This window comes from Marmota flaviventris, chromosome 6 (genome assembly GCF_047511675.1).
Source record: "Marmota flaviventris isolate mMarFla1 chromosome 6, mMarFla1.hap1, whole genome shotgun sequence".
In the NCBI taxonomy this organism is placed as follows: Eukaryota; Metazoa; Chordata; class Mammalia; order Rodentia; family Sciuridae; genus Marmota; species Marmota flaviventris.
Window position 1 is genome coordinate 6213853 of NC_092503.1, and position 23531 is coordinate 6237383.

The following is a 23531-nucleotide window of genomic DNA, read 5'->3' on the forward strand; positions in this document are numbered from 1 at the left end:
GTAATCCCAGTGGCCTGTAATCCTCAGCCAAGGAGGCTGAGGCAGGAGGATTGTGAGTTCAAAGCCAGCCTCAGCAATAGCGAGGCACTAAGTAACTCACTGAGATCCTGTCTCTATATAAAATGCAAAATAAGGCTGGGGATGTGGCTGGGGATGTGGTCGAGTGCCATGAATTCAACCCCCAGTATCCCTGGCAAAAAAGAAAAAGAAAAAAAAAAAAAGGATTTGGAGGCCAAAATTCTTTGTAAAGATAAAGTCGTATTTTATATGGCAAGCTTAATTGTGAAACAGCATCTATGAAAACTTTTCACTGTAGGGTATTCAATGAAACCTATTAGAAGGTTCTGGGTAAATGAGCTATCAGGTCTTGCTCTTGCTCTTGGCTGGACTGTGGCGGGGACAAGCAGGGATTCCAGCCACTAACTGGGTGTTTTTACATCAATTTGGAACCCATCAAATAGTATCTAATGTTGACTGATTAGCGTTTTGTCCTGTCAGTTTCCACACATTTGTTTCCTGGTACTAATCTCATTTTCAGTTTGGGCTGGTTCTGGTTCATTTCTTTTGTTGTGGCTATAGTCCCCTTTGTTTCTAAGGCAGTTCTTAGGAGTGGTGACAAAGTGACACAGTGCAGGGGCAGAAGAGAGCGACTCCAGGAACTCTGAGACAGTTGAGCTTCCGTTCCTGGCTCCCCTCCTGGGGGACACCTTGATTTTTATGGGCGTGGCCTGATTGGAAGGCCAGGCCCCTGCTGTCTGGAAGGGAGGGGAGGTGAATTCACCGGGAAGCAACTGGGAGGGCTGTGGCGCCAGGACATGGGAAGGGTGTGTGTGTGGCTCAGGACTTCGGGAACACTTGCTGGATTTGGGATTCTTAATACTCATAAGGTGGAAAACACTTGCAGAGTGTTTAACAGTGTGCCTTTTATAAAGCCCGTTTTTTAAGGTGTTATTTTTTCTCTGGCTTATTTTTTTTTAATAGCTTATACTATCACTTGAGAACAAAACAAAACTGACTATTATCATGGATTTTTAGCTCTATAGCTGTGTTGTTCCCACCAGTGAGGATACGGATCCAGACAGAGCGAGCTCCAGTGTGAACAGCAGGCCCTGGTCAGGTGGAGGGATTCTTTTAATTTAATGGGGCCTTCTCCTTCTCCTTTTTTCCATAGCTGATGTAGCTGTGAGCTGGCATTTATAAGAGAAGGCTGGGCCCTCCACAGCTAGGAGTTCTGGATGGGCCCGTGTGGCACTGTCTTCCTGATGGATGGGGACATGTCCTGCTGAGCCCAGAGCCTTCTGCTTCCCTAGGGCCCCAGAGGCAGCTTTGCTGGCCAACCCTGACACATGGGGACCAGATGCTTTGTGGGCCACCTGCTGGGGGCTGCTGCCAGGACCTGAGGGGGGTGTCACCTTTCTGAGCAGCCTGCTGGGACCCAAGCTGAACAGGTCCTGGCTTTGGCTTCCGGAACAACGGGGAAAGACCAAAGGAAGGCACAGCTTCACGGTCCCCACAAAGAGTCCTGGAGCTGTCTGTGGGGTGGCACGACACCCCGTTGTGGGCACCTTGAGATACCCAAGGTGGGACTCCTCAGAAGACTTTGCTGACTCCTGTTGGGCTCTGCTGCTTATTTGCTTGCGTCATGTCAGGCATGGCTTGGAGAGTCCTGGTGCACTGACCGTACAGGAGAGGAAGGGACCACATCCCTCTGCCAGTAGCCTCTCAGGAAAGACATTTTTTTCTAGTGGGGGACAGTTCTCCATGGTCTGTCTTTCCTAATTCTGAGCAACAGGGAGATGGTCCTTTGTTTGGGGCCATCTTTTCAAGGAAAAGAAATGACTTGAGAAGAGAAAAATCTCTCTCTCCAGAACAAAAGGCAGATTTGCTTATCATCCAGAATAATAAAGACCACAGCTCCCTTCAGGACAAAAGCAATGCCAGCTCACAGCTCCTTATAAACATCTGAGTTCCCCAAGCTCAAGCGCTCAGCCGCGAGGTCAAACCACAGCTGCACAAGGAGTCCCGTCTGCAGCCCTGCCCTGGGTGTCAGGGACTGGACTCTTTCTGCTGTGCTGAGTTATGCAGTCCTTTCTCTCTGATCCTGCAGTCCCTCGTTTTCTGCAGGCATCTGTGATAATACTGTGGCAGATTAACTGTGGGGAGAAAGCTGGGCAAAACCTTGGATCCTTCACAGAGCTCACCAGTTACTCCAATACCACAGGAAACACTCCTTTCATTAAAATTGGTGGAGAGAGCACTGAAATTCACTGATAACACAGACATATTAAATATGCAGAGTTAGTATTTTGTATTTTATTTTTGTAACACCCTATGAATTACTGGAATTTTCCAAATATCTCTAGTTTCTTACATCACTATCTATAAATATCCACCCCCCCCCCCCAAATAGGGAGGATTTTGGATTTTATCTGGCTGAATTTTACTGGGTGTTAGAACAATTCATGATGTGTTAGCTGAACTTCTAACAGTAGTTTTCTGCAAGCTAAGAAAAAATATAAATACTTTTATTTATCTGTAGATGAAAAACATTCTCAATGGTCTAGTCAAGTCAGCCGTTTGGGAGGAATCACTTTAAGTTATGAGTTAGGATTCTTTTTACATCTGCAAAAAGAATGTTGTGCCTGGCTCAGTGTATCTCCTGGAGTCAGTCATGTCCTCCAGACTTTTTGTTAGGGTGGTCACGAATTGTTTTAACTTTTTTCCTTAGTACCCTTGAATTGGCCTTTGAAAGATTCGTAGCATTTCAAAAGATTGAGTGCAAAAGATGGTGTCCCATGTTCAGAAAAGAGAAACCAAAAAAAAAAAAAAAAACCATCTCTCAGTGTGATTTCCATGCAGCTACAGGGCAGGGCCTGGACTCATGGGCAGGACTCAATGGACAGGCCTGCACCTGGGCTCTAGTGCTGACCCTGGGCATGCCCTCTAAGTCTAGAGAGACACTCTGCATACCCTCACCATGGGCTGAAGATTGCAGGTCGGGGAATCAGCTAATATCCCACTGCCCTGGGTAAGATAGGTTCCAGTTAACTAGCAGGATTCTCAAGACTTGTCATGAAGAATAGCTTGTCTTCTAGATACCTTATTTGGGGGCATATCTCTGTAAAATGGCTCACTCCAAAATTTTGGAGAACATCCGGTTTGGCCTGGGTTGTGGCATTATTTCAGATGTAGTAAGCAAGGTCTGCTGTATGGTCTCTTGAGTGCATAAGTAGAGCTTATTCACCTTAACTCAAGGGCTCTCGAAGTTCATTTCCTTAAGCAGTACGAGCAGCATCACCTGGCATCCTGTTAGCAGTGGGAATCCTTGACCCAACCCTAGAACTTAGAAAAGCTAGAGGAGGAAGCAGCAATCTCTGCTTTAACTAGGACCTACTCCCTGCCCAAGTGATTTTGATGCACACCAGAGTCTGAGAAGCATTGTATGTCAGAGGAGAATGAGGCTAGTTAGATTTTAAGCAGGGAGAGAACAAATGAAGTGATGCTGTCCAGTGTGTAAGCAGAACATAACATTTATTAAATTAATATTGTAATTTTTCATTTATGAAAATATATATAACTTGTATCCTATACCAGACACTGTTGCAAATTCAAATAGAGCATTCCATTAGTTCTCATGATGGCTAAACTGTGGATCTCAGGCAAAGTCCATTTTGTGAATAAAGTTCATTAGTAGATATCCGCGCCCATTCATGTGCCTGTCTTCTACTGAAGCCTTTAGGCCAGGATGCTGAGTTAAATGCAACTAAGACATGGGGCCTACAGAGCCGACTGCATTTAAGATTTCACATCTGGGGCTTTCCATCAGTTCTCAGTCGCAGGTCTGGTGTGTAAGGGAAAAGACTCTCCACATTTCAGGTTGTTAAATACAGATGGAGTTAGTGGTGAGAGCAGTGTGCAGGGAGGCCATGCAGAGGTCTGACAGGAGGAAGGACAAGGACCAGCCAGAGACTGCTGTGTGAATGCAGAGAAGGTTGAAAACAGACCTGCAAGTTAGAAAAGCAGGAAATGAAGGAAAATAAAAAAGAAAATTGTGGTTGAGGAGGGAGTTTTTATTGACTGAAAGAATGTGGCCTATATGAAAAGCTAAAATACAGGTGGAATTGCAGAAAGTGACTGGGGAAGGACTGAAGACCAGAGACGCTAACTGGGTCATTCCCAGCTGCCTGGCACGGGTGCTGGGCAGCAGGTCTCCCAGGGAATTCCAGGATGCAGGCGTGGCAGAGAGGGCGGGCTCCCAGTGAGGCTGGGAAGGGCCACGCTGCTCTGGGTACAGCCGGGCCTGCTCTAAGTCCACTGTCCTTGTGCGTGCCTTACATAGGGCTCTCTAGACTCCTTCCTCCACTCTACCTGCTAATGACCGGCTGCCACACTGCAGAGAAAGCCCTGGGTTTCCCTTTGGGGTGCTGGGGTACTTCTAGGCTTCACCTCTATGTTACTGAGGGCAAATCACGTCAGCACCCAGAGTCTCCCTTTCCTCATTTGTGAGATGCTATTTCCGGCTTCCTCCTGTATCCTGTTTTTCTTCAGGTTCACTCATTTTTGGCAGGCATCACTGAATAAGGGTGCCGAGTGTTTCCCCAGCTCCTGGCTTCATGAGCAGAAGATGCTGCTCTGAGCACATTCCTTCTAGGAGGGAATCGCTGACCCACTGAACGCCAGCCAAGGGCATTTCTTTCCCCCAAAGATCTGATACCGATTTATTCCTGACGCACACCTAGTGACAGATTTCTCCTCCTGCCCAAAGAGTTCACCTACTGTGGAAATGCTTAGAGAGGGGGAACTGGCCAGCTGGGATCCACGGGCCTGATCGTATTTCTCATTCTTTCAGGAATTTTTCTTCAAATGTGGAGCACACCCAACCTCCGACAAAGAAACCTCAGTAGCTCTGAACCTGATCACAACCAACAGCCGGGATATCTCCTGCATAACCTGCACGGACACCAGGTATGCCTTGAGAAGGGTGGCCCTCAGAGTCTTGCTCTCCCGGGGCCATCCTGCCCTGGACTGTGCTCAGCAGCCGCTGCCTCCTGGGGAGCCCCTGTCTGGGCCCATGCTGCGGCCAACCTGGGTATACCCTAATGTGATGAAGCTCTTTAAAATGCCAGTTACCTGGTTTAGTCAGTAGTCAAATAGGTCATCTCACCTCTGTTAGGACCCCATCTAAAAACAATTACAGTCTGCGTCACTTAAAATGTAAACTCATGCACTTGGGTACAAAATGTCACTCATCCACATCAGTGAAATTAAATTTAGATGCTAACATTGGGAATGGAAGAACAATTTATGAACACCATTCATCCTTGGACTATGTGATCCATACTTATATTAAAAATACCTTTTCTAAATGATTAGCTCAGCCAGATATTCATCTGTATTCATGTTTGAGCGTCACACACATTCATACGCCCAAAGTGAAATTGTGTAGCTAATTCTGGACCCAGTTGTTTCTAATCCCAGTGAATACAAGAAAAGAAAGAAAATTTGGATGTGGTATGAGAGCAGGAGAAAAACAAAAGGACTTGAATATAGCTTAGGAGCCGAGGTCAAAGTAGAAAACACTGAGTCTATTTAATCTGCAGAGTAAACAGCGGAGGGTGGAATTCCTTCCTCTATGCTCCTCAGATGCATAGAGTAAAAGAAACAGGCCCTGGACGCGTTCCTGAGGCTGGTGAAGAGGCTCAGAGGTGAGGGTGGAGACTGAGCTCTGATATCAGGGAGAAATTTTTAGTAAAAGCCAAGTGGATTTCTGAACAGAGTCAAAGAACTTTTGGTCTCATAGTTTTAAGCAGAACCATCTGTAACCCCTGGTCACCTTAATTGTTGCTTCTCACTGGCCTTTGGGACTGTACTACATGGCTTTTTAAAGTGACTTCATGATTAGTGGGTGTTACTATTCCTAGCATGGCATTTCTATTCTTTAATGATTTTACAGTGTTGACTAAAAGGAGCCTAAAAACCTTAACAACATCTGTTGAACAGACCTGTCTCCAAGAAGGAACACAACCAACGAGACAGGCTTTCCTTTCTGCTGCCCGGCTAGCCTGCTGTGGCCGCAGCACTGCGACATCGCCTTCCACTGCCGCGTTCAGCTTCCCTGGGCAAGGGGAACGACTGCCCGTGGCCAGTGCTTTCAAAACGCAAGGCGCACAGCGAGGATGATGCGCCTGGTCTTTCAGGAAAGGCATTAGAAATTTTTAGAAATGAGAGCTCATCTGCTCCGATAGCGATTGGTAATTAAAACCACTGCAGTTTTTCAAGGGGAAAATTAAAAGCAGGTTTCTGGAAATCAGAGTGCTACCTCCAGCCAGTATGTCAGAACCTTCTGTTGGTGTTGACAATGGTGACACAGAAAGGCACACTGGGGATCATATCATCTGAGGAGGAGCACAGCCCTCCCAGCCTCCTGCTACTAAACTGATCCTGATATTAATAACTGGCAACAGCTTTTGAAGGAAGGAGGCCACCTCCCCGACACCCAGGGGACCACTGCTGGAAGAATCATATGGTCGCAGTAAAATTTTTATGTTATTACTTTGGGGTGATTTTGTGAATAGGAGCTACTCTACCCAGTGATTTAAGCGCATGTGTACATAAGAACAATTGAGTGAAGCCCCTGTGTCAGGAAGCAGAGGGGCTTCCTGTACTAGGGAAGACGGAGTACTTGGTGGACGTGGGAGTATAGATGTCACGGAAGCCGGCAGAAGAACTCTCTGTCTCTCTGGGTGTAGGTGGATGGTCCTTGTGGGTTTCTCCCTCCAGTAATGCTTTATTCTTTAACCTGGAAGTAATCACCTCACAACTATGAAAACAGGTTAGAAATCACTGTAGACCAATGGTTAGGAAGATTGAGGTTTAATTCTTCCCAGTTTCTTGATTATGCCAGAATATTTGTATGCATTCATGTTTGCAGGGTGTACTTGTACTGGATGTATAGTTCCGTATCTGGTTGTTTACATTTAAAGTGACATCATGATAAGTTTTGTCTGCTCTGAAATATTCCATAAAGGCAATTTTAAAAATGGTACCTAAGATTCTGTGATGGGAATATCCTGTTTCCCTACTATCGATTATTAGATGACTTCTATATTTTTTTTAAATAATTAGGACTAAAATTCATACGCTTTTACAGAAATCAATGCCTGCATGCTTTGAACATAAGCCTGCAGTTACAGGGATGGGATCCGTAAATGGTACTGAATGTTTATCTGTTTTTGATACGTATTGCTAATTTTCTTTCTAGAAACACTGCCCCATTTTAGAAAGTGATTGTCCATGTGAGGCTCCCTTCTGAGTCTCTTCAAGCACTGAGTATGTTTGTAGTTTTAATCTTTTCCCACTTGATAAAGGGAAGAAATGAAACAAATGTTTCATTTTAAAATTGGCACTAAAGAGATCAAGCATTTCTCATTTATCTATTTGCCCCCCCCCCTTTTTTTTGGTGAGAAAACAAGGCAAAACTTTCTCACTATATAAACTTAAGGAAGAAGTCTGATCTCAGCAATTATTTTCTCATTCACTAATTATAATGTCATGTGTCCTTTATTAATATAATCCTTATTGACTTTTGAATTTACTTAAATATATTCCTTTATTTTAAATGTTGTATCTTCCTGGAGATAAAAATAAAAAATCATAACAGATTTGAAAATATAAGTCTTTTCTTATCTATATTTTATGATATATTTTCTCAATTTTACATGTATATTAGTCATACATTGTTGATCAAGTTGGGCATATTCAACCTTAAAATAGATTAAATCCTAGTAGAGTGTTATTTAATCTGTAAAGATCTTTCCTCTGTACCTCTTATCATTGTAATGCAAGATAAGAATTTCACTCTTGTGCTTTACAGACATATACTTTTGTATAAGAGACTTACATCACTTACATTTTCCTCTTAATAACAATTCAAAGAGCCCCACTACCACTTAGCCAACTTTTGACCCTAGAGAATATCATAATCTCTGTGCCTTCAGTTGGCATATAAAATCCAGGAATGTACATAGATAACCTCCTCCCAGGCTTTGTTTGGTTCCAAATCACCGCAGAAGGGAAGGATCAATTGCACTTGCCCCCTGCCTTGTAAACTGATGAGACCAGTGAGGGACTCACTTTTCCTTGGCCCTGGGCAGGTGCTGAGTTGAAGTCCACCAAATTGCACACACAAGGGAAGATGAATCAGACGGATGTGCAGGCCGTTGCTAGTTTGTATAGTTAAAACTTAATTCAGGCATGCAACTTGTGTCCCTTGAGTTTACATTTTAGATAAAATGTCCCCCTCTCTTTTAAAGAGCACAGTGAGCCTTTAGAGAAGGAGAGCAGCCTGGGTTTCCTGTGTGCGTGTAGCCGCCCCTGAGCCTGCGTCTCCTTGCCTCACAGTGCTTGCCCTCACAGTGCTGACCACTCCAGGTTGCCAGCTGATAGTCTCAGGTTTAAAGGTAACAATGCAGTGACCTGGACAAAAGGCAGGGACTGCAGCCAGACACAGGAAGCGTGGCGCCCGAAGGTGCAAGAAGTTGTACTGTTAGTATTTCCAAGGGAAATTGGGACAGAAACTTCTAGACGTCCCTGGGAATCGCATTTTGCCTCAGGAACAGCAGTATCAAGTCACATGAAACCAACATGGACAAAGAAACTTGTATTCTCTCCCTAACCCCTGTGTGAACCCTGGCGCTCACCCTGTGTCAGTGTCCTCAAAGGAAAACAGTGTTTCTGTTGCCTGTTTCTCACATTATAATTTCATTCTTTAAAAAGAATCTAAGTATAAAATGTGTCAACAAATACAATATAGAAAAATCACCATCATTTGACAAGAAAGCAAAGCTCCCCCCTGCTCCTCCCCTGCGCTGCTCTCCCCAGGACTGGCTAATCTGCACTTTTCCCCCCTCTATTCATCATCCTTGCATTTACAAAGATGAAGGGAAACTAAAAAATGACCACGTTTGCACAGTCAGAATTTAACCTTCCAGAAACTTGCTTTAAAACCCAGTTCCCTGCAGGGCATTAAATCTAAGAAGGGATGCCACCCTGTGTCTTCCCTCAACTCTTCCAATAAGGACTGACATTTCTGATGTTGTTGTTTGGTAGAAATGGTTTTACAATCTTCTGGCCTTCAAATTTGTCTTAAAATAAAATTTTATTCATCTTATTGAGGCAACGCTGCCATAGATTGCAGACTTAAAAGATTTACTCGGACTTGGATGTTAGCTCAGATTTCTCTCAGACCATTTGTACTTGCTCCCAGTACCCCGGGGGGAGGTCTCACTACAATCTGACTGTACTCTGGTATGTATTAATTTGTCACTTAACAAAGGGAGATAAGACTTGGGGATCTTAGTTATATTCTCTTCCAGTGCGTTCATTATGTCTTAAGCTGCTTCTGCCAACTCACATTTTAATTTTGATTATACAGTAGTTGTATTTCTTCGTGATTCAAAATGAAATTCTTTATGCATCTAATTTTTGACACATTGCAGAGAAATCTTAACCAATTTCACCCTTCTTTCTACCAACTTAACCCTTTCTTAATATTCTGGTGTTGGAGGAGAGCCACTAGTTTAATGTAGTCCTCAGATGCTTAGGAGCAGAAGTGGAGATTGAGACCCACGTACATAGATTGTACCTGCAGTTTTAACATTGCCTTTGTCCGTAAGTGGCTTCATTTATATAGTGAAAATTTGTTGTAAGGGTTTGTGCTGCAGCACCAGGAGGCCTGGTTTGTGCACCCGGGGCTGTATATTTCAACTAGTCACCCTAACAGGATGCACGTCAAACATACTGCACCATGCCAGGGGAAAAGAATACGTTTGTGTAAGTATGGGGAGGGCCTGGGATGTCCATTTGCCATAGCATCAAACAGAAAAGCAAATACTGTGATTTAACTGATGGATAATGGGACATTTATATCACAAGTAGAAGTATATTGTAGAGTAGAAGGGAAAAATCTTATAACTTTAAGAAGAAAGAGGAAACTTCAAAGATAGGTCTTCTTGCTTCAAGCAGAAGCAAGGTTCATCTTGTATCCCACATGCATGGAGGTAAATTCCATCTACTTCTGCTATGACAGATTATTTCCTGGGAAAGTGTGACACATCTGAGTCTAATCCAGTCTTTGACGGAAAACGTTCATGCCCCGTCCTTTGGATAAAGCCTTCCACAAAGAATGAGAGATTTAAATATAGCGTTCGAAGATTCAAATGTAGCCCTTAATCACCTAGAAGTTTTTCATTACATTAATTTAAAATAATTTGGACTTGCATCCTACAGATGAAGAAATTGAGGCTAAGACATTTTAAAATTTGCATCAGTCCCTACCACAAAGAAGTTACTCAATGAACCAACCAAAGTCTGCACCTTTGGTATTATTTTTCTTCTCCTTGTGCTTCATTTCCCCAGTGCGGTCCTTGTTTTCTCTATACAGTCACAGGCAAGGCTGACTCTACGACTGGCCGATGGAGTCACATGTTGAAGGGAAAATGCAGCGATACAATGAGACCCAGAGACAGGAAAAAGACAGACTTGCCACGGAGTGCCCCCATTTTGACAGTCCAGAAAGAGGTGAAAAAACCCCGAGCTGCCTCCCAGTCTACTCTGCACCCTCACAGGCTGCTTGAAGGGCTGGAGCCAGGCTTGATGAGCTCACAAACATGACTGATCCCCAGTCAGTGGATGATTTAAATGTTTGCTGACTTGAAATAAAGCAAATCCGTTTCATACAGTGCATTGAAAAGAATGCAAGTTCTTTTTATTTAGAGTGCTCTCCTTTTTAAAACCCCTTCTGAATTTAATGGAATTTTCCTGAAGCCAATTAAATAAAATGATAAATTAGAAATTCATGTAGAGCTTTTAGGAGCTATTACAAATAAGTGGGAAGGTCCAATTTTGAAATCTCAGCCGTAGCATATAGATGACTGAGCCGCAGTGTTTGGGGTCAGTTACTTATGAAAACATAGAAGAAATATTTTATCTGCATTGATACTTTGAAATGTGAGCCATGTCAGTTTTAATGTCAGTCAGTGACCTTCATTTCTCCTGCGGTGAACCCTATAGATTTTAGATTGGAGCAGCCGCATCCACAGGGTTTCCTGGAGATGTTACAGGTGCTTGTGTGTGAAATTCATGTGCCTTACCTTTCATTCAACTGTCACTGTGGGTGCACAGCAGCACCCGCTGGCAAGAGGAGGGCAATATTGCAAATCCTCCTGGACCAATTTTGTACCTGTTAAGGTCAACCTTGCATGTTGTAACCGTCTGGATTTTAAGCAGTTCATTTTCTGCTGATGGATGTTAAAAAAGAAGCAGCTACCTTCCTGGAGCATCCAGCAGACTCTTGCTAGGATATTCTGGAAAGACAGGTTTTATTCTTAAGTTCTATATTCATTGGAAAGAAATGCCCACATAATCTTTAAGTAGCTGCTTCGTACTTAGAAAACTTTGGCATGGTTTGTGCATTTATTTTTAATTACAATTTTATCCACATAATTAGCAATTGATGATGAACTAGGGGAGGGGATGGAGTTATTTTCCATTGCAAATAATATTCGTGCCGATTCATACCTTCAGGTAGAAATTTTAAACTGCTGGGGAATTTTTTTAGTGATTAAAAGTGATATAATCTGCCTTGCTTTCTGTAAACATCCCATGCATAACTATTATTTCCTATGACAGTTAGAATTGAATATTTGCAGACTTGTCCTTTGTGGCTTCCACAGCTTATAGAGCTATTTGCAGCAAACTAAGTGATGGTCTCAAAAACATGAAGTGCAAAGTTATTTACTGAAGCATGGTGTGCTGAATCTGTTCCTTGTTAACTTGACAAATTCTACATTATAGAAAACACAGCCCTGCATCTCACAGGTACTAGCAGTGGAACTTTGAGGGTTTCTGTCCCAGGTGTGGGTTTTTACAACACCAGGACTGCTGTTCTGTCCTGAGAGTCCTTATACTCCAATAGCCACATATTAATGTGCAGCAGTGTGCACAGGGACACAGCAGCATCCTGTGATGTAGTATCCTGGACAGAGCTATTGTATGTGGACATGGGAGCTCTTTAACCCTCCTCTACAGCAAAGATGCTGCTCAAGTCAATCCATCTGTGCATTCAGCAGATATTTATTGTTCCCTTCTGTGGCTCCAGAAAATATTCCAGGTGCTTCTGGCTGAGATAAAGCACTGCATCTCTGAGGGTTGCTGGGAAACAGGGGACAAGCTCTCCTCCAGTAGCGGAGGGCGTCGTGGAACTGGAGAGCTCAGGCCTGGAGGAAAGCGGTAACACCTCTGATCATTTTCAGTGTACCATTGCTGCAGAGCAAGGGCCAAAGTTCATTTCTTTAGGCCAGATCTTCTTGTTTTACTTGGCCAACACAGAATTTAGAAGAAAATATGTATGCATGAGAAGAACATGCCCATTTGCAAACTCTCTGTTCTTTGTCACCCCAGAAGCTAGATGTAACCCAAACCATCCAACACAACTTCTGTCTCTGCTGAAGGGCCTCCTCCCTGCTTATTACCCTGGGAAGAAGAGACCAGGACCCCAGAGTCAAGTTGTGACAAGTAGTACTGTCATTGTAGATCTCCACATCAGGCTGCATTGGCTGAGCCTGGACAGAGGAGTGATTGGAGGGATGTTTTCATGTGGGCTCAGTCCAGACCACACAGGTGCCAGAATAAACTGACATGCAGTCCATGAAGCTAGGGTAGGCCCCCACATTGTTAATGATTTCTATTCTTCTTAGCATTTGTGAGATATTTTGCATATATCTTGACCTTCACTTTGCCTCCCAGTGGAGAATGCTATGCCCATTTTATAGATGAGAAAAAAAATAAGGTACAAAGAGATTGTTTCCTAATTTGCTGAAAGCCACATTGCTCTTAAAAGAGGGAAAAAAGGGAGGTCAGTATTAGATCCAGTGCTAATCCTGACCCCCAAATCCATGCCTTTAATCATGCTGTTTGCCTTAGGAAGATATTAATTGCCTCAAAAATGACATCTTTTTTGAAAAGAAAGGAATTATAGTGGAAAACAGAAGTGGAGTAAAGAGAAACATTTTAAGACATAAGCTTAAATGTTGAAGGAATGGCTGTGGAATTGTTGTCTTGGTTTCCTTGGGATTAAGGGCCCTCCTGCTTAGTAAGCCAGGTGCAGAGCCAGGAGCAAGGGATCATTGCACTGGGGTCTCTGTGGAGATGGCTCCTGCCCCTCAGAGGAGGCCTGGTATGCGCTTCGGCTGCTCAACTCAAGGCTACCACTCACAGACCCTTTGCTGATGAGTGGGGGGAGCAGGGGGAAGTTCCTTGTACAGAAATGAGGGGACGCTTATGGAACCATGGGCAGCAGTAAGAGGTGCTAGACAGGAGGTGGTGGCCACCATGGCAGTGGTCACCAGGGACACCCAGATCCTCTGCATTCTTCAGTGAGAATCCCTAATGACAAAGTGAACTATACTTCTTTGTTCTTGAGCCACAGTTGGAAAAGCAAGCTGCCTACCAGGTAACGAGAAGTTGGTATTGGTGGTGGTGTGTTCACAGACTGACCTTGATCCCCTGTTCTGCCAAAGACACTTTATGCCCAACAGGATGAATTGACTTTCTATCCCCAACAAATGGCAGTCCTCCATCATTCCTGCCCAACTAATGTCTCTAATCCTCATTCCACAGCAGTCAGCAAAGCACTTAAAACTTGTCTCTTGCATCTTGCTTCTGCTGGTGGAGACTTTTCCACTGTGTTACTCTCACAAATACAGAAGTGTGTAGACACCATTAATCCAAGGGTTATTTACAGACATGGATTACTATGTAAGTGGCTTTGAGTCATCCCTCAATCCTCATGTGATTCATCCCTGTAAGTGGAAGATGACCAACTCTCCGCTTCACCCTCCTTCCCCTTTCAATGTCCTATATTTTTCACAGTTAAGAGTTTTATATCCATTTAGTTTGCTACCAATGACCTTCCCGACGCCTGGTGCACAGGTAGCATGCGGTTGAGAAGGCCACCTCTGAAGACAGACAGTGTGGGTGCATGATTTGTCCCCAGCATTTCTCCCCTTTGTGCAGATAATAAGACACCTTCCTCTCATCTGTGCTGTGGCATTGTGAGGACTAAGTGGGTCCACACAGAGAACACACTTAGAAAACTGTTTTGTGTCACATACATGCAGCTGAACAGAGAGCCCAGCTAGCATGCCTGGCCTTACAAGCCCAACTTCAACTGGTGCTGGCACAAGTTACAAATTCAGATGCCTCAGACTTGGGGACCACAGGCCAAAGGTCTGCAACAAACAGGACGCAACACAGTAGGTCACCCCAGGATGGGGTCACAGGAATCCACCTTCCGCCGCTGGAATCACTGCCACCTCAGTGTCTGACTTGGGGCAAATCAGTCACTCGGACCTCAATTCCTAAATTTATTTTATTCCTGAGGTGGTGTTAAGATCAAATAATTTATGTGAACAGACTTTGAAAATGTTAGATCTCTACACAAATGTAACATCAGTTACAATGATTATTATCATTATTCTTTTCATCTTGAGAAACATATGTCATAAACAGTTCTTTTTAGAAATGAGACATTTTTCCAGATGGCAGTATCTAGCCCTGTGCGCCAGCCAAGAGGAAATATTTTGAGTGAGGAGGGGCCAGGTTCCTGAAAGCAAATACATTTTAATATTAATGGGAGGAATAATGTGGGTACCTCACTGTATAAAACAATGGTGAAAGAAATTGGACCTTGGATGACCCAAATGTATTTGGGAAAGATAAGACTTCCTTAACAGGATCACTGTAGAAGTTTTGTAGAGTTTAACTTCTTAGGTGCTGTAGAAGCTTAGATAAGGGACATGATGTGGGTTCAGTTTTCCAGAAGTATAAACTGAGACCGATGTTGGCGTGTAAGATTTCTAACTTACTCACTGGAGACCAAGGCCCAGGGAAGAGGGCAGCCCAGGATTGGTAGAGAAACAGGACCACTGTGGTGAGCCACCTGGACTCAGCGTGGCCTGCCCGGCATCCTGGTTGTTTCTGCCTTGTGCAGACTCTTGGCGTGGCTGCCCAGGCAAGGGGCTGAACATCATCCACACACCACAGAAAGTCCTTCTTTGAAATGGGATCTGGGTGGCACCTCTGCATCTCCTACAGGACACCTTGGCAAGGGGCATTTAAAGAACCAGAGAAACCAGAAAATGGTGATCAGGGCAGGATTAGAAGGTGGAGAGCACAGTAGGTATTTTTAGCTGAGAGGAAACAACAAAAATAATCATATATGATTAGTGATGGATCTAATGCAGAAGGAAATTATTCCATTCAATGAAATAATACACATTTCAAAAGGAAAAATAGTCAGATTCAGCTGCCTTATTAATGAACCACCTGACATTCTTACCTACAACACAATGTTGTATAGCAGTGCAAAGACCTGCAAGAGGAAAACAAAGTTTTAATATTTTTTACTAACAACATGATGATGTAAATTTCTTTTGTTATAAGATTCACAAGATAATAAAGTTTTTAGTTTGTTAGAAAATTAAGATATATTTCAATATAAATGATCCCTTTAAAAATAGAAACATCATAAGCATAATCAAATGGTCAGACTAAACTTTAAAGAAAAATTAGGGAATAAACTTCAAAAGTTAGTTTCATATTTCACAAGCATTAGCAGAGATGAATAATTCAGCATGTCTTTTAAGAAATGTAATTGTTTCTATAAAAATTCGCCCATAATACAAATAATCCACAATGTCACAGATAAATTACTCCAGCACAAACTGTTAATACCAGTTTTTAAAGTGAATCTCAGCATCGTATAGGATTGTGCATTTTAGCTATCCAGGAACTTGATATCCAATGTGAACAACTGGGCTTTGTGAACTTGGTTGAGCTCTGGGCATGTAGAATTACTTTTACTGTCAAGTAGACTTTTTAGATTCTGTTTCTATGCCTGGTTTTAAAGGCTATTGTATTTGCTCTGAGATCATTTCAAAGGTGGATTTCAAATAACTTCCAAATAACTACCATTGACTAGGATAGGTAATCCTCACCCAGGAAGAGCAGGTGGGTTCAGTTGACTCACAGAGTCCAGTTAGAGCTAGACCTAAGCAGCAGGGTGCAGAAGGCCCCCGGATGCTCCCTGCCAAGCTGTAGTCCATTGCTCACTTTGCTTCTTGCTGGTCCCTGACACCGACACTGTCAGAAGGGGGCAAGGCAGAACAGAAAGCAAGATGTTGAGATCCAGCCTGCACTTGCCTCTGGGGTGGATCACTAGCCGTGTGGACTTGAGCTGGTCGTTTACCACAGCTCCCTCTCTGTCAAGTAAAGCTGATATTACCCACTTCACAGGAAGGCCAGGGGTGCGGTGAGTGCTAAAATCCACCCTAACCTTCAGAACCTGCCGGGTTCTTCATATGTTAATATCAGTTAAGGCTTCCTGCCTAGGTCCTCTGCTGTGCCAGCATGTTACACACATGGTGCTGTCTCCCTCCAGTTGGGTCCTGCAAAGACACACGTGGTGATAGCCAGCCTGACCAATGTGGTGTTGGAGGTCTCTGATGTCCTCACCACGGAAGGCAACCAACATGCCTCTGAGCTGCGCCCAGCGCAACTGGCTGATGTTCTTCCTGCAAGTGCTGAACTACTGAGTCATAGCTTTCCAAGAAAACATGCCTTCACATCATTAAGATGATATCTGCTGTAGTGTTGTGGGGACACAGGAGGCAAGGCACCGAAGACAGCAGGAAACAGTTTTATTTGGCTGCAGCCAGGCTCAGAGGGCACAGCTTCTGCTGTAATCAATCAATCCCCTGGGAGTTTCAGAACTTTATACCCAGCATGTAAGGGGAGGGGCTCAGAAGTTCACAGGCTGCAGAAGTTCACACAAAAGCAGGTTTTTCTTTCACTGTTTTGGGAAAGTTAACCCTTCAAGGACAACACCTGAGAAGGGGAGAGCTTCTTCTCCCCTTTCTTTCCTCTCCCTGCCAGCTGTTACCATGGAGTCCAGTTGGTAAAACTTATCTTAAAAATATAGATGACTCTGTGAAGCCCAGCTCAAGGCCAGAGGCCTTGCTTGCACATTTCTACAAACTACTATACTGGATATGTGTGTGAAAAACTAGTAAGGGGGTGTCCAGCACCTGGAGTGCTGGTATCTTCTCGGCCAGTGGCCAAGTAAACAGGTCAACATGAAAATAGGAAGTTTATGGGCTGGGGATGTGGCTCAAGCAGTAGCATGCTCGCCTGGCCTGCGTGCGGCCCGGGTTCGATCCTCAGCACCACATACAAACAAAGATGTTGTGTCCACCGAAAAAACTGAAAAATAAAATATTAAAAAAATTCTCTCTCTCTCTCTCTTTCTCTCTCTCTTAAAAAAAAAATAGGAAGTTTATGTACCATGAACTCTTTTGCTAATAGTCTTAAAATCAGCCATGGTGAAGATTTCTGGAAAATCCCAGTTAAGACTTTTCTATGGAGAAAGGGGGTGCCACTTCAGTAGGTCTATTATAGGTAACTATTATTAAGAATTTATTTTGGTGGAACCCTAGGAGTGAGGTGGTTCCATGACACACATTGGTTTTCACGTGGCTGTCATGTTCAGCTCTAATCTGGCTTTCTGGAATGATATTTTTGGCTATTGCAACTCCAAGTCCATATGGAGAGAGATTTTAACTCAGGAAATTAAAAAAAAAAAAGAAATTTTAGTCTTTGAACCTTTTCTTTTCTCTACTCCTTACTAAATTATATATAGGGGAAAATAACTTTCTATTTATCTTGAAAACCTGGCTAAGTCAAGATAGAGTTATTTTACATAAATATATTGGAAGGCTTCCCTTGAAGAGCCCTGTCCTCCCTGGTCCGATGGTTATCTGCACCACCCCACACTGACTTACAGAGAGGTGGCAGACTGCAGTCTTCTCTCCTCCCCCAGTCTCTCACCATGTCTGATTCTCTTATTTGCCAGTTTCCATCTGTATTTGTCTTAGAGCATGGGGGATTTGCCCTGGAATTGCTCAGTGGTGTTCTGGGGACACCAACCAAATCAGCCTTTGGTGAGCACTTACCAGAGACCAGACTGTAGTCAAGAGCTGGGCGCAGTGTGGGCTTCACCACCAGGGGCTCTAGCTGTCTCCTTCCCAGGGCGAGGTCCCCACCGTCTCTGAACTTAAAGTGGTGGTGAAAATTGAAGGTCACCCTTGAACCGTCAAAATGAGTTCAGATTTTGTCTCTGACTTGTTAACTGAAGGAATACTTTGAAGTTAAGTATTTATTGGTCTTGGCTTTTCTTATTCTGTTCTCCAAACTCACATCAACCCAGGTTCTAGGAAGCATAACTAAAGAGGATGTAATCTTATTACTCTGACTGGGGTGCCGTCCTCTGAATCCCAGACATTGTTGTCTGATGAAACTCTTTGTAAACAAGCTTTTCTTTAGCTGGTTGATTTGAATATTTTTCCCTAGGAGAACAGTAATGTTTTAAGGCCAGTTCTATACTTTTTATGAATATAGTTGTAACAATGAAAAATGTAGTGGACATTCTGTGCAACCCTGTTTTCCTTTCTTTTGTATTTCTTCCTTCCCTTCCTCCCTCCCTCCCTCCCCCCCCCCTTCCTTCATTCATTCCTTTCATCGTTGTTATCTGACACAGAATGAGGCAAGAATCTGTAGGTAGGACATCTTTAAGTGGCGGTAGGCCAGTGGTTTTCCACTAGGGATAGTTCCTCCCTACACTGGGACATTTGTCAATGTCCAGAGACATTTCTGGTGGCCAGCACTGGTGAGTGGGGGAGTTTGCTGATCTCCCAGCTATGCCCAGGAGCGCTCCCGCCCCTCCCCACGCTTATCGCCTGGCCCCACATTCCAACAGTGAGCACCCAGTTTCCTAAAGCCACGTCCTCTGCTCTCTCTGTCCCCAGGTTCAGGGTACAGAGATCCTAGATGGATGGGGGGAAGTATGGCTGACCAGACCCTGACCGTCTAAGACAGGACACTCATTTCCTATGCAGCCTTCCACCTCTCCTATTCCCCTGCATCGCTTCATAGTCTGAGTGCAAGTGAACTCAGTGAAGAGCTCCACACGGCTTGTGACTGCCTTGCCCTTCACACTGAGCCCTGGGCTAGCTCTTGCCACTGGGTTTTGATAGACTAAGGAAGAAAACCTGGCTGAGGCAGCATCAGGAAACAAGGTTCTCAGGGTCAGGCGGGTGGTGGTCAGGGGCATGCACTGTAGGGGTGAGGCTGGGTCTGCTTGAGCAGAGATAAACCATTCTGAAAGTCATTTTCCAGGACCAACAGAATGGAATTCAGTTCTATACTTTAAATAAATTCTGAAGACTCCCATCAGGCTTCAAAGGTGTTGCCCTTTGAGTTTGTAGGTACTCACTGGATCTCTGCTCTTCGGTAGACATGAATTCCTAACTCAGCAAAGAAGAGCAAGGAGCTTGCCGTTGTCTAATAAAACAGTCTTAAAAGTCATCTAGTTTCACTCTGGAAAAATGCCCCACTGTTATGTGTCAGTGAGATTCCAGAAATATTGTGGTATTTTAAATTCTATTTGGTAATTTTGGGCAGAGTGAGTCATTTCTACAGAAAGCCATGAGAATGGAGTAGGAAAAAACTAAGCAAAAAAAAAAGGGCCTCATTAAAGAGCATCCTGTAGTTCACATCCCTTCTTAGTGCAGGGTCCCAGGCCACGGGTGACGTGGAACGCAGAGCGTCAGTGACATCGCAGCATTCTGGCTGAAAGCTGGTCCTCACCAGGATTATAATGAGGGTCCAGTCTTCAGTGGAACTGACGAATAAGTCCCTGGGCAGGGAGACCGCACACAGTCGTGGGAGCCGCCTGTCTCCAAGAGCTCAGCCCCCACAGATTGGAGGAGCCCCGTTGTTGCCACACGTGGCTGCGGAGATTACCATCCACGCTCGTGGCTGCTGGAAGCTTCGCGGATTGTGAGCAGAATGTGTGCTGCGCGTGGGCTCTGCCAACCACGTTGCCTCCACAGTGCACAGAGAACCCCGTGGGGCTGGCCCTGCTGTCCTCAGTCCTCACGCAAGTCACCGAGGCTTAATGGGAGGAGGCTGGAAACTAATCCAGTGTCCACACTAATACGTTACCCTGGGTCCTGCTGCCTGGGACTTCACAGTGCCTTGTTACTACTGGGTGGTCTAGGAGAGACCCTAGGCAGGCACAAGAGGCTCAGGTGCAGGTGAAATTGCCGGCTTGTTAGGTAGTCCTGATGATGTTCGTGTAATGCTCTGATGTATGAAATCCAAATACACACATGTGGAATTTTATTTTAGTTTTAAATAGCACAAATTTATTCTTCGTTCCAGAAGCGAGGATTTGGAAATCGAGATGTTGACAGGGTTACCCCTGTCCAGGTCTCCTAGAGGGCCCTGACATTCCTTGACTTGTGTCGGATCACTCCCAGTTTTTACCTCCATTATTATATGGTCTTCCCCTCTGTGTTTTCTTCTCTTTTTATAAAGAAAGTTGTCAATGGACGTAGGGTTGATTCTAGTTCAAGATGAACTCCTTTAAAGTTTCTCAACTACATCTGCAAATGTTTCCAATTAAGTTCACATTCACATTTTCTATATGGGTATTGACGGGGCAGAGAGCTACATTCAATCCAATAAAGTAGCTAAGTGTACGTAAGAAGTAATCCCAAGGTAAACAATACCTTTACCTTTATCTAGTATAAATATGTACTTAACAGCATCATTCATGATAGCTAGAAAGTACAAACAACCCAAATAGTCATCAACTGAATAACAGATAAACAACACTTTGCATATCCATATTATGAAGTGTGTTATTCAGCTAATAAAAAAGAATTAAGTAGTAATATATGCTTACTATGGAAGAGGAATCAGGAGCCTCTCTTCATTCTGTTGCTAATATCACAGCTACTATCCCAACATATTTTTTTCTTCTTTTCCATACTTTTATTGCTGTATCACATCTGTACCTAATGATGGGATTTGCGGTGACATACTGTCCATGCACACAATATAATAGCATTCCTCAGTACGTCCCTTCCCTCCCTGCTTCCTCCACTCTACTCTATCTCCCTTTGATTTTCATGAGACACTGCCTCACACACCATCACCTTCCTTTTCCTTTTCCTCTCTAGCTCCCACATAGGATAGATAACATATAATCTTTGACCTTCTGAATTTGGTTAATTTAGCTTAATGTTCTTGAGTTCCATCCATTTTCCTGCATATGACACAATTTCATTTTTCTTTATGGCTGAATAACACTCCATTGTGTGTATACCTCACATTTTCTTTATCCATTCATCCACTGATGGACACCTGGGCTGGTTCCATAGTTTGGCTATTGTGAATTGTGCTGCTATAAACATGGGTATGCATGTATTGTTGTAGGGACAGACTAGGCAAGGCGCTGAAGGCAGCAGGAAACAGTTTTATTTGGCTGCAGCCAGCTTCAGAGGACACCGTTTTGCTGTAATCAATCAATCCCCTGAACCCCGAGTTCAGGGAGTTTCAGAATTTTATACCCAGCATGTAAGGGGAGGGGCTCAGCAGTCCCCAGTCTGCAGAAGTTCACATAAAAGCAGGTTTTTCTTTCACTGTTCTTGGCAAGTTAACCCTTTAAGGAAACACCTGAGAAGGGGAGAGCTTCTTCTCTTTCTTTCCTCCCCTGCCAGCTGTTACCATGGAGCCCAATTGGTAACTTCTCTTATCTTAGGAATTTAGACATTGCTGTGAAGCCCAACTCAAGGTCAGGGGCCTTCTTTGCACATTTTTACAAAGTACTATACTGGATACATGTTTGTGAGAAACTAATAAGGGGGTATCTAGCACCCCGATTTCTTCCCAGCCAGTGGCCAAGTAAAACAGGGCAACACGAAAATAGGAAGTTTATCTACATTGAACTCTTTTGCAGAGACTGTTTTGCTGACAGTCCTAACATCAGCCATGGTGAAGATTTCTGGAGAAGCCCAGTTAAGATATTTGTGTGTGTGTGTGTGTGTGTGTGTGTGTGTGTGTAGAAATGGGGTATCACTACAGTATCAGTGTAATAAGATGACTTTAAATCTTCAGGGTAAATACTGAGAAATGGCATAGCTGGGTCACATGGTGGTTCCATGCCTAGTCTTTTGAGGAAACTTCATAACTGATTTCCACGTTGGTTGTACCAATTTACAATCCCACTGACAGTGTAAAAGTGTTCCTGTTCCTCCACATCCTCTCCAGCATTCATTTTTGTTTGTTCTTGATGACTGCCATTCTGACTGGGGTGAGATGATAGTTTTTGGCTTTCATTTTCTTTTCCTTATTGCTAATCCCGTTGAACATTTTCTCATCCATGTTGGCCATTTGTATTTCTTCTTTTTAAAGTGTCTGTTTATTTCATTTGCTTATTTATTAATTGGGTTATTTGGGGATTTGGAGTTATCTGAATTCTTCATGTAGTCTAGATATTAATCCTTTGTCACAAAAGCACGTGACTATTTCTCCCATTGTCTAGGTTCTGTCTTTACATTCTTGATTGTTTCCTTTGCTGTGCAGAAGCTTTTTAATTTGTTTTCATCTCATTTATTAACTCTTGGCATTTTTTATCTGAACTTCAGTGGTCCTACTGAGATTGCTGTGGCCTGTGCCTATATGCTGGAGTGTGGACCCTGGGTTTTCTTCCAGGAGCTGCATAGTCTCTGGTCTAATTTCTAGGTCTTTGATGCAGGGTGAAAGTCTTATGCTAGGTGAGAGATAAAGGTCTAGTTTTATTCTTCCTCATAGGGATGACCATTGTTCCCAATACTATTTGTTTATAAAGGCTGTCTTTTCTCCAGTGTATGTCTTTGGCACCTTGCCAAGGAGCAAATGTCTACAGACGTGTGGCTCTGTCTCTGTCTTCTATTCTCTATCACTGGTCTGTGTGTCTGTTTATGACAGTGCCCTGCAGAACACGTGTGGGAGTTCACGTGCTGGCGTCCCATCCTGCCTACTCTCCTTTGACCTGAACATTGGATTTTGTGCTTTTCTTAAGTGGCACCTCTCCATGGCAGTCCCCACAGGGCTGGCCCTAACAGGTAGGCAGAAACCTGTCTGGGCTACTGGTTGTTGAGCCAGTTGATGGCTGTCCTGATTCTGATTCTGTCCTGATTCTGAGGCTGATTTCTAGATAAACTGGCTGTACTGATTCTTTTGTGAATTACTTATTTTGACTCCCCCACCCAACTGTTGGCTATTATTTGGTTTTTAAAAAACATTGGAAGATTTCTTTGTGTCAGGAATGCCATCACTTTTCCATACATTCAGTAATAAGTGTAAGTACCTCCCCGTTTATTGTCCCTCTTTTACTCTCTTTTGAGTGTTTTTCATACCAAGTGTTAGGTTTCTATGTCGTCAGTGGTCGGTGGTTTTGAATTTCCTGCTTCAATGGGAATTTCTTTACCAATACTAGGTCATCAACTCACTTACACGTGTGGTATTCTCACAGTGTAACAGTCCGTTGTTTCAACCTGGGTCCTTTGATCTAAGGACTGGTGTTGAGC

General features: G+C 43.7%; 1 protein-coding gene across 5 annotated transcripts in view; it reads left to right on the top strand.

Moving 5' to 3' along the window:
- Positions 1 to 23531, top strand: part of Prkn (parkin RBR E3 ubiquitin protein ligase) — a 1231972-nt gene that overhangs the window by 652018 nt on the left and 556423 nt on the right. For all 5 annotated transcript variants that reach the window (XM_071612868.1, XM_027939482.2, XM_071612867.1 and 2 more), the window contains one exon: positions 4850 to 4965. In XM_071612868.1, coding sequence (XP_071468969.1) covers positions 4850 to 4965 — 116 coding nt within the window. The remainder of the gene's footprint in view (positions 1 to 4849; positions 4966 to 23531) is intronic.